Genomic DNA, 12296 nt, shown 5'->3' on the forward strand with positions numbered 1-12296 from the left:
AGGTTGTTGTGCATTCTACTTCCTGGTGCCTGAGAAGGACGGTGGTCTACATGCCATTCTAGACCTCAAGTGCCTGAACTTATTCCTCAAAAAGGAAAAGTTCAAAATGCTGACCCTAGTTCAAGTTCTACTGGCATTGGAGCTTAGATACTGGATGATTTTTCTTGGACCTGCAGGACGATTACTTCTACATCACTATTCTGACATCTTATGGGAAGCACTGGCGATATGTGGTGGGTTCTACACACTACCAATTTGAGGTAATTCCTTTTGGTTCGACATCAGACTGTGAGCCTTCACAAAGGTGACGACAATGGTTGCAGCCCATCTCAGAAAGTTGGGCATACCTTTTCTCGTACCTTGATGACTAGCTCCTCAAAGCCAACTCACTGGGCATGTGTCGTGCCATCTGCAGTCAATGACATGTCTGCTGTTTGGTCAACAAGCCCAAATCCGACCTGTGGCCCTTCCAATGGTTCAAGGTCATAGTGTTGGTACTGGACACCACCCAAGTCTGTGTCTTTCCTCCTCCACAGAGAATTAGAAGACATCCAGGAGATGGTTCATATCTTTTCAGCAAAGCCTGAAAGTCCTGTGATTCTTAGGTCTGCTGGCTTTCTGCAATTTCCTAGTTATGCATACATGTTGGAACATGAGAGCCCTGCAGTAGTGCTTCCGCAGGCAGTGGCTCCAGTACAGGGGAGGCCTGTGGACTCATCATTATCTTCCATCAGCACAGACTAGTTGTATTTGGAAAGCAGGGCTGCATTCCTCCCTAAGGTGGTCACTCCCTCCACCTTGTCCAATCCATTACTCTAAAAACGTTAGAGAACCTGTCCAGTTCTGGTTTCACTGTTCGCTCAAGTAAGCACTCCCTGGGCGTGTAGTGTGCCCTCTTCTTTGAATTGCTTAGTAATTTTTTGGGGTACCCCAAAAAATTACTAAGCAATTCAAAGAAGAGGGCACACTACACGCCCAGGGAGTGCTTACTTGAGCTTACTTGAGCGAACAGTGAAACCAGAACTGGACAGGCTAGTATGTGTGACAACCTTCGGGCCAGACACACACACAGAGTAAGGCAAATGGTACTGAAAAATTGGCATTTGCTAGAGGAACTTGAATGCCCTTTCCCGCGACCGTTGTTCGCCTATAAGAAAAACAAGAGCATTGGCCAAAGTATAATCAGGGCAGATGTATTAACCCCCAAGCCAAAAAGTGACCTTATCGCGCTATGGGGCCTGAAGCCAATTGTAGGGCACCACAGATGTGGAAATTGTATATCGTGTGAATCCACAATTGAAGGGTCTGAATTTAAACACAGGGGAGTCAAATGCAAAAACAATGGATTCTCTAATTGCAAAACACGGAATGTGGTGTATGCAATCATTTGCGCCTGCCAAAAAGTATACATAGGGAAAACGACACAACAGGTCAATAGCCGGATCACCCAACATAGGTCACGAATCAAAAAGAAGGTAGTGAGTGCCCCTATGGTCCAACACTTTCTTGATGCAGACCACAGTGAAATGGACTTCAAGTGGACTGTACTTTGTACAATAGTGCCAACAGGAAACAAAGGCCTGATTGACATCGAGGAGACTCTGCTCAAAAAAGAGGCATACTTGATTCTCAAATTCAATAGTGCACAAAACGGATTGAACAACCTCTCCGAGGTGTCTAGACTATGAGTAAGTGGTTGTGTGGGGCTCCACGGGGGCTTGCCAGGCCCCCTTGATTGAAGGGTAGTACACTGGGGAAAAGCGAGCAGAACATTAAAGCCCAACACAACGCGCGCACTCCCAACTACAAATCCCAAGAAACCTACGGTCATGTGACCGCATTTAGTATCCAGGCAACCCGACCGCCGCCCTCGACAGTGAAACATTGAGGAAGCGAGCCGCAGTGAACAAGGTGAGCGGTAGGTCTAAACGTACAAACGAGAACGGGTTGATGTACTTAGAGACCATAACATAATCCGCCCCATTTTTTAACAGCAAAAGGGGACCGGAGCTTTGAATTAGAGTGAACACGCGGTATTTTGCAGTAACATAAAAAAAAAAACAAAAAAAAAAAAAAAACCCGAAAATTGTATGCCATGGAGTAAGCCGCTCCCGAAGCCCGCGGGGCATTGAAAAAGGTAAGGGCGGCACATTAACTCACTGAATTGGTTATGAAAGTATCCAAACCCGCCGTCATTGATTTTCCCCTCGCCCTCCCCCAGGTCACTGAAGCACCACCGCGCCATAGGGAGACGCTCTACCGCACCCCCATAGAAAGTGAAAGGTATGTCTTGCAGTGTTTTTGTCCGAAGTGACTGTAGGGCCATTACTGAACCCGACTCTAAATTGAATTTTTAACGTTTTGTAGACTGCAGCTTCAGTTATCCAGAACAAGACATAGGATAAACACGGCTACCACTCAGGTAATATGTTTTTAAATGTAGAAGATCAAAAGTGATCTTATAAGATGAGGCGATAGGATTTGACACTTAAACAGTGTTTCTCTTCTCCTTTACACACATGCAGATAGTAATGAAAAGGCCCTGACGAGAACTCATAATTGATGTATGAAGTTCGAAACGCGTCGGCACAAAAGGAGATAAAAATTAACAGCACCAATGACAACAACTAACACGACAAATAACTTGTTTTGTAGTAACTGGTACAACTAATGTGTCGTGATATCTCCTTTCATTTGTGATTTTGTCCATTACTGTTTCCATAATTTTCATTGATGGTTATTGAGATTATCAAATGTGATTTTTCTCGTGGAATAGTCTGAACACAGACGTAAATGTTTTGTTGTGTACAGTGTATGTGTTTGTTGATTTTTTCCTATTTCTAAATGTTTTGTTTAAGTTGGTATATGTATATGTCATATTTGTGGTGTTCTTTTTCTGACATATAAATTCAAGAATTTTCTAAAGAATTGATGAAATCAAAGGTACAAATAAATATACCTAACATATCTAACTAAAGTTGATGTGTGTATTATAACTAAGATTTTTTTCCCAAAAAAAGAAGTGGGGGGGCACTTTTTTCATGATATTGTTTTTACTGTGACAGCTGAACTGTTCATCAGTACTCAAGGTCAGCTCGGTGAGATTGGCCCAGTACCATTGAATGACCGCGTTGGTGCTCAAATGCCGCAGCAATCTTGTGGGGGTCCGCTATATTGGATCTTTACCGTCGCAGCTGTGGTTAAAGCTGTCTTTCAGTTCTTTTAAGCAATGAAGTCGCCAATGGTTTCCCAGGCAGAGAAAAGAAGGGAGCTCTCACCCACTCTCTTCTGGGGCTGAGGGGGCAGAACTGGTGTCAGGATGTTGCCAGATGGTAGTGCCTCACCTTGAGTTCCTCGGGTTGCTGCTCACTCCATTGGCATCAGGTCAAAACTCCCCACCCATTCCAAGCATCCAGCTCCTATGGCTCACTGGACTAATGCATTCAGTCCAGAATTCTGAGCTTGGTCTTATGGTTACATGGTTTGTATGACCTCTTCATCACTTTATTCTGTTGCCTGACACTGGTATCCTCTGTCATTTTGTTTGAAGTGTATTGTGAGCGAAAGAGTGGGAATCTACTGGCCTCTTTGATTGAAGTTTTACTAATGACAAAACGTATGGCTGAAACAGCTGCATTCGTTCTCTGTGCAGAATGTTCCATACAGATGTACTCTTTGCCACAAATGTGATGTACACCACGTGTGCACGAACAGTCACACACACCATACAGTATGTACAATTTTATTTCTTGAAAAATGTATTCCACAAGAATTTACTCATCATTACTGTGTGAATTGTATGACTGGCAAAACATCCCGCAGGGATCCTTCAGGTAAATTTATATAAAAGTAGGGCTATTTCTGTCTATGGTTTTCACAGCAAAATGGGACCGTGCAAATGAAATATTAAAAACAGTTCTACTATTAGGGGTGCTGATGTTATTCTCTATGGCGCCAGTTAACAAAGGGAACGCTAACATTGAAATTGATTTCTCTCATGTTCTAAGCAATAGTAAGTAAGCAGAGAGCATGATACTTTAGCAGAATAAATACCAGAACAGCTCCTGGAAGCAAAAAGTGTATTCTCAATCCCAACTAAATATTCCTAGTTCCAGGCAGTCGCAATTGGTTTTACCAATGCTTGTTTTCTTTGTGAAAATGTCCAGCTCCATAGAATATAAGTAGCTTGTTAAATATGCACACAAGAGAAAAGTAAAAAAGTATTTTTATTATGACAACGAACCAATACAAAGATATATACATTGTAAAAAAAAATTAAATAGTATTATGATCAAATACAGAATAGCAACTTGGCATTAGGTCAGGCTTGTGTGATTAAAACCTTAACTGTCTTATCGGTTAATTTGGACCCCAATGTAAAAAGTGAGTGCAACTAACATTTGTGCATGCACCAGGTGTATTACTGGGCCCATTTTACACAAACGAGTAAAAAATGAGAGAGGAATGCATAGAAACATTTTAGGGATATTTATCAATACTTTGCACTGCTGCAGAATCACACAAATTGATTGCGAAGCCTCACAAAGTGTGGTTAAAGTATTCACTTGCCAGCTCAAAACATTTTGCTCTTTTAATGGAAACAGCTCAATGCACTACTTTTGCTCAAAGTGTAATTTCATGGCTGGTACATGTGTGTTCCCACACTACCAACTATGGTTCTTGATGTACATTCGTATCTACTGAAATTGGTAGTCAGGGGTTTGCATCAAAAGATAACATCACCTCGACACAGGCGCTAACAACATCAAATGTTATTATTGGTCCTATCTTTTCTTACATTACATATTTACTGCACTGTACAGCACACACCAAATGTGTGTAGAGTTAGTCTACGCATATCATTTTGTACTGGAAACCCCTGCGTGGCGCTTGGCAGCCCATTTGTGCATCAGAGCAGCAGCGCCATTTCCTAATAGGCATGGCTGAGCAATGCTCCCTCCATCAAGCGCCACACAAAGCAGCTACTTTGGCTACTGCGCTTTCTTTTTCAATGAATCTGCCCCTTGGTTTCCTTGACTTGCATATCATAATATTTTAGTGCGCATTGTGAAAAACTGCGAAAAGCCAAGATTTCGTATTCAGCTCCTCCTTTCTCTTGTGATCTTGATGTGATTTACATTTATTTTATATTTTATTTTGTGAAGTCTCTCCCTCAGTTCATCTGCAGCAATGCAGTCTATGTCACCCGTGGCAGAGTGATACTCCCACAACAGATCGCCAATATATTCATCGACGGGAGGGGCTAGCATCTCACTGTTGCATATTCCACCATCACCTCTCCAGTAGTTTCTTTTGGAGAGGTTTCTGGCCTCTCAAAGTGATGGATTGTGGCGTAATTGAGCTCCTCTGAGACCTTGCGACAAAAAAACAGGTAGAAAAACACAGAATTAGAAACAGTGTGTCTTTCTCCAGTTCATGACCTGACTACATAATTTTATATGGGTTGCATTTGATGCCGGTTTAATATTTTATTGACATGTTTTATACTTTTCACACAAACAACAACACTACTAAGCCTAGAATCAGTAAGTTTATTAACACTTGAAACATTTCCCCATAAGATAGGATCTTTAAGGGTTTCATTGAGTTACATTGATACTTGATAAATGAAGAAGATTGTGAAAAATTAATCGTTGTGCTGGTTGGTTCAGTGGGGAGAGCCACAGATACATATATATCAGTACCTTTTAGAGTTGCTAAAATATACTCTGCCTACTATTTTTATCATTTATGTATATTTTATGATGTTTTCAAACTGCTACTTCTTTATGAGATTGTATATAGAGAATAACATTCAATTTGCCATTTCGTATGATTGTGAAATTATATCTCGAATATCGATATAGGTGAGATCAGTTTTAACAATTTTTTTTGCAGTCTAGGCTGGGTCTGCTTTCTTCTTCAGCCACAAACTACCGCCCCATATCCAACATCTCCACTTTGGCAAAACTGCTGGAAAAGTGTATACAAATTAAATTATGCAACCACATCGAGAATTACAACTTCCTAGACAAACACCAATCCGGCTTCTATCAAGGTCACAGCACTGAATCAGCACTTACCCACATAATGGATGACATACCAAAAATGTTAGACCATAACGAATCATGTCTATTGATACTTCTCGATTTATACTCCGCCTTCGACAAGGTTCAGCACGATAACCTATTGTCCCTACTGGAACGAAGGATGGGCCTAACTGGCCCAGTGTTACAATGGGTAACCTCCTTCCTAAATAACAGAACCCAAAGAATTAAGATGAAGCAATCACTTTCTCAACCCTCCATGGTCACCATAGGCATTCGACAGGGCTCAGCACTTTCACCCATTCTTTTTAATCTACTCATGGAGCCCCTGTCAAACGCATTAAACTCTGCCAACATTCCATATCACCTGTATGCGGACGACACACAACTGTATATGAAAATCTCCTCTCCTGATGACTTCATCTCCCTCAACTCTATTCTACTTAATACTCAAAGTTGGCTCACTGGCAACCACCTCATGCTTAACACCAACACAATGGAGTTGCTTCTCATCTCCCACCCCCCTTCACACACCCAAGATAGACTTATGGCTGAAGCATCTAACTTCCTATGACTGAGTTCCCCACATCATTGACTCAGCGAAATCCTTGGGAGTCACCCTAGACAAACACTTGAATATGCAGGCGCAAATCAATAATGCCACTAAGGGAGCTAATCATCAGATGAGTGTCCTAAGGAAACTTAAATCCTTCCTCCCACAGACAGACTTAAAAATGGCAGTACAAGCCCTAGTGATACCAAGATTGGACATTGGAAGCACCACTCTATGCGGTCTTCCCAAATACAAGCTGGCCCCGTTGAGGGCATCTCTTAACGCTGCAGCCAGACTAGTCTCAGGAACTTAAAGAAATAATCACATTTCTCCGACCTTGAAAATTCTGAACTGGCTACCCTACAAGGCAAGAATACAACAAAAGATCACCTGCATGACCCATAAAGCCCTACATAGCAACACCCCCAGTTACATAGCACAAAAGGTAGAGTGGTCGGGAGGTTGCAGACAATCGCGAAGTGCGAGTTCACTACTACTGAAACCACAATCCTTCCATAAAAAGAGAAATTGTTGCAGGGCATTCTCAGGATCTACCTCCAGATGTCACAGAATCTCCTCCTATACCTCCTTCAAAAAATTCACATCCTAAGACTTTAATTCTTTAATGACTACTAGCCACCTATGTTATCCATATACCACTGTCTACCTCTTTTGTATTGAATGGCGAATTACAAATGTATGCATATTACCCCAATTATCTAATGTTTAATAACTGTCTATTGTAAAGGGCTCTGATACCCTCGTGGGTAATGTTCGCGGTATATACAACTTTATAAATAAACTGTTTAACACTTGTGCCTTGCGCCCATTAAGAGCAGTGGGTAATAAGAATGTAAGCCACTGTGTTCCCCTAGGAATCATTCAAAATGTAATTACAAATGGTACAAGTGCCCACATATCAGTGTATGATCATGAAAATCAACAAAGTTTTGCCAGTATTCAGTATTTTATGTTGAATAACAAAGTATCATAACACAAGTCCAATATACAGTAAATATATTCGACAATCAAAACCAAGTAGGTACTTCAAATGACGGCACACTGTAAGTGTAAATATGTGAGCCAAACATAAACCAACATATATATTAGTGATATTTATAATATGTGCAGTAGTCCAAACCCATAGGACAAAGAAATTTCTTAGGAACCGAATGATATAGACATTTGGGTTAATACAGTTCAAACAAACTGGAACCAAAAAAGTTGACATTTTGAGCCCTTAGACTGTGTTAACCTGGGTCTTCATCAAGGCAATAAATACATTGTAGCAGCTCCAAACAAATGCAGTTTCCCTACATATGGTTTCATATCGCCTGAAAAATTAGGTAAAAAAGGTTGCATTATGGGACCGCTGATAAGTGTCAGCTTAACGCTCCGTAACACCTACTTTGTTGTGATTATTGCATATATTGAGAGTTTATTTGACTCCTGTTATGATACTTTGCTATTCAACAGAAAATACTGAACACTGGCGAAACCATGTTGATTATAACTATCTACATTGATATTTAGCTATGAACCAGTTATTAATTACATTTTTGATATCTTTGTGTAGACATTTACCACAGCTTATATCTTGTGTCCATTATCCAAGTAAATTGTAAACAAGCCAACATTAGTGCTATAACTCCTGCTATAAAGTGCTAATAAAAGCAAACACAAGCACGCACAAATGTTGTTTGCCTGAGTTAGAATATGTATTAATATAGACCAATTGGCATTCACACAGCATAATTCATTCTTCAGCTAGTATATCATACTTTATCTCTCATATGTATTATTGACACTCACATCAAATGTTTAGGATTTTCATTGTGATCCAGTGAATCAATCAATTAATCAATCTATCTATCAGGATTTATAAAGTGTGGGTAATCACCCAATAGAGTATCCAGGTGCTTGCAGGTCCTGGAGTCTGATTCATACAGCCAGGTCTTGAGGGCCATTTGGAATCCCAGAAGTGAGGTGATGGGCCAGCTGTGCATGAGGAGGCTGTTTGAGGTCTTTGCTGTGACATGGGAGAAGGAGCGGGGGTATAAGCAAGTGAATGGGAGGTGAAGGGGGTCTTCTCAATGGTTGGTTGAAGTTCAGGCAGTGGTTAATGTAGGCAGTACCTAGGTTGTGTAGAGCCATGTGTGCATGGGTCAGCAACTTGAATTGGCATCTCTTCTGTACGAGGAGCCAGTGGAGTTGCCCAAGGTGAGGTATGATGTGGTTTCATTGAGGAAGGCCGAGGATTAGTCTAGCTGCAGAATTCTGTATGGTCTGAAGTCTATGTAGGAGGTGTGCCATGATTCCTAGGTAAAGGGTGTTGCCGTACTCCAGCCGGCTGGTGTTGAGGGCTTGTATCATGGTTAGTCTCGTGTATAGGGGTAGCCACTTAAAGATCTTATGTAGCATGCGCAGAGTGAGGAAGCAAGCGGAGGAGATGCGTTTATCTGTGATTTCATGGTGCGCTTGTTGTCAATGATGATTCTGAGGTTTCTGCCATGGTTGGAGGAAGTGGGTCCTTGGTCTGATGGCCACCAGGATTCATTTCATGTGTTGCTGCTGTTGCCAAAGTTCAGTACTTCTTTCTTGTCTTTGTTCAGCTGCAGCCAGTTGCTCTTCATCTAGTCGGCGACGTTTGTCATCCACCTGTGGAAGTTGGTACTGGTGGTGTGGGTGTCGTCAGTGAATGAGTGGATAAGCTGGGTGTCGCCTGCGTAGGAAATTATGTTGAGACTGATGGATCTGACTATGTTGGCCAACGGGGTCATATATGCATTGAAGAGTATGGGGCTGAGGGATGAGCCCTAGGGCACACTGCAGGTGATCTCCTTGAATTCGGAGGTGTATCTTCTGGGTTCTTCTAGTGAGGAAGGAGGTGATCCATCTGAGCGCATCCCCTTGGATGCCGATGTGGTGGAGCCTTTCGATCAGTGTGTGGCAGGATGCGATGTTGAAGGCTGCAGAGTAGTCGAGGAGGATCATTGATGCTATTTCTAGTCGGTTGAGGAGGGTTCAGATGTTGTCAGTGGTGCATATCAGGACGGTTTCGGTGCTGTGATTGCTGCAGAAGCCAGATTGGGAGTTGCTGAGTAGCTGTTTCTGCTGCAGGTGTGTCATGAGTTGATTGTTGGTGAACTTTTCCAGTACCTCCACTGGGAAAGGGAGCAATGTGCTTGGCCAGTAGCTTTTGAGTTTGTTGGGGGTCGGTGGAGGGTTTTTTGAGCAGTGGTCTGACTTCAGCATGTTTCTAGGTGTCTGGAATTATTGTGGTGGTGATAGAGGTGTTAAGTAGGGTGGTGTGTTCCTTGCCAATCCTTTTGTTTTTCCAAGGTTGACGATCTGATGCGGGCATGGGTCTGTGGGAGCTCCCGAGTGGATGAATTTCATGGTGGATGTGGTGTCCTGGGTGGAGAGGATGTTTTAGGTGGCTAGTGTGTGGTTTGCATCAGGTACGGTGGTAGGATATCTGTCGAGGAAGTCCATAGGTGTGGGTTGGGGTTCGAAGTTTCTGTACATGGTTGTAAACTTGTCATGGTAAAAGTGGAAAACGTTGTTGCACAGTTCCTGTGAAGGTATGACTTTTTTTTCAATGGCAGCCAGGTTGGAGAATTCCTTAATAATGTTAAAAAAAGTTATTTGCCGTTGTTGGCACTGGTTTTGATGTGTGCGACAATGGCTGTCTTCTTTGTTGCCTTCAGCAGGTGGTGGTAGATGTTGAGGGAGGTCTTGAATGCTGCCCTGTCAGAGGTGTCCTTGCTTGTGCAGCATCTCTTCTACAACTGTTTGCTGTCTCGTTTCACTGTTCTGAGTTCTTGGGTCTACCAGCTGGCCTTTTTGGAGGATTTTCTCTGTATGTTGCTTTTGATGGGGACTATTCTGTCTACGTAATTGGTGATTCAGGCGTTGATGTTTTTCACTCCCTGTTTGAGGTTGGTGGCGGTAGCAAGGTTGGAGGTTTTTAGGGTGTTCGTCCAGCTGGTCTGAAACTTTGTTCCACCTACGGTTGGGCGCAGAGGCTAGAGCTGCTGAAGTGTTCGATGGAGTGATCAGTCCATGTGAGTTCTTTGACATGGCTATATTTGCTGCAGTTGTTGGAGGTGAAAATTGGGTCCAGCATGTGTTGTGCACTGTGTGTAGGGTCATGGATGATCTTGGACAATCTGAGGCTGCTCATTCTGTTGAGGAGGTGTGCAGTGTTTTTGTTGTTGGGGTCTTCGATGTGGAAATGTAGGTCCCCGAGGAAGATGTAGTCCTCGGAGTCTAAGGCTAGGGGCACACTGAAGTCTGTAATGGTGTTGCAGAAACTAGAGCGTGGGCTTGGGGGTTGGGGTTGGTATGCATGGATGACTCTGATGGTTGTCTTGTCATCTGTGTGGAGGTGGAAGTTGAAATGTTCATGGGGGTGGTTGTGTTGTCGATGGTGGTGGTACTCTGTATTGTCAGACTGGACTACGGCAATGCCCTCTATGCCGGAATCAACAGAAAACTGCCCTGCAAGCTCCAGACCATCCAGCACACAGCAGCCAGACTAACTCTACAATCCCCCGGCACAACCACATCACCCAACACCTCCGCAATCTCCAGTGCCTCCCCCTCGAAAGAAGAATAACCTTCAAGCTCCTCACACATGCACACAACATTGGACCAGCATACCTAAACAACAGTCTCTCCTTTCACTCACCCAAGAGAAACCTCTGATCAGCCGATCTCTCCCTGTCCACCGTCCCACATTTCTACAGGACCGGAATGGGTGGAAGATCCTTCTTCCACCTCGCACCCAAGACCTGGATCGACCTCCTCCCGCCACGTCCAGTGAAGCCATACACTGCTCCAGCTCAGGAAGGACCTCAAAACCTGGCTCTTCAGATGACCCCTGCACCCAACGGAGCCGCCTCCTCCCTTCCCTCTTGAAAGCCATAAAACCAGGAAAGCTAGGTGCGGCTGAGTACCCATCTACATAAATCGGCATTCTGGTGGCCCTTCCCGGGCAGGAAGGCTCTGACACACTCCAATTGGTATGAGCCTGGTCCCACACAGAGGACTGATTTCCTGCCACAGATGGCCTGGCAGACAGGACTGGGTTGCTGGGTTGAAAGAATACTTGTGCACTTCCAGGACCACTCTTTGAAATTTTTGGATAGAAGTACAGGGCCTCTGACCCTTCCAAGACAGTACACTTCAGGACCAATGAAGAACTCTGCTAAGAAGAAGGACTGCTGTGATGTAAAAAGGACTGGCACTGTGTGGGACTGCTGACCTGGAAGAGCTGCTTTTGTACTCTGATGTGCTGCCTGTTGCCTGCTACTTGCTTCCTTTTGCCCTGCTGAGGAAAAGGACTGGACCCATCTCAATTGAATCTAGGGTGACTCCAAGGGCTTCCTGGCTTGCCCCCTATTCTGACGTGATACAAAGCAGCACAAAGTGTGGTTAAAGTACTTACCTGTCAGCACAAAATATTTTTTGCTCTGGAAAGTAGCCTTAAAAGTAATGTAAACAGCTCAATGCGTTACTTTAATTCCAAATGGAATGTCATGGGTGGTACATGTGTGGTCCCACGCTACTACCTATGGTTTTTTATGTAGTCGTATCTACTATAATTGGTAGTCAGGGGTTGGCACCAAAAGATAACAGCACCTTGACACACGCTCTAACAACAACAAATGTTATTATTTCCCCTATCTTTT

General features: G+C 43.3%; 1 protein-coding gene across 3 annotated transcripts in view; it reads right to left on the reverse strand.

Annotated features, from left to right (window-relative positions):
- Positions 1-4070: 4070 nt before the first annotated feature.
- Positions 4071-12296, reverse strand: part of LOC144767648 (B-cell receptor CD22-like) — a 442866-nt gene continuing 434640 nt past the window's right edge. For all 3 annotated transcript variants that reach the window (XM_078651046.1, XM_078651045.1, XM_078651047.1), the window contains one exon: positions 4071-5374. In XM_078651046.1, the coding sequence (XP_078507172.1) occupies positions 5264-5374 (111 nt within the window). In that variant the 3' untranslated portion in view covers positions 4071-5263. The remainder of the gene's footprint in view (positions 5375-12296) is intronic.

This window comes from Lissotriton helveticus, chromosome 7, assembly GCF_964261635.1.
Source record: "Lissotriton helveticus chromosome 7, aLisHel1.1, whole genome shotgun sequence".
Classification (NCBI taxonomy): Eukaryota; Metazoa; Chordata; class Amphibia; order Caudata; family Salamandridae; genus Lissotriton; species Lissotriton helveticus.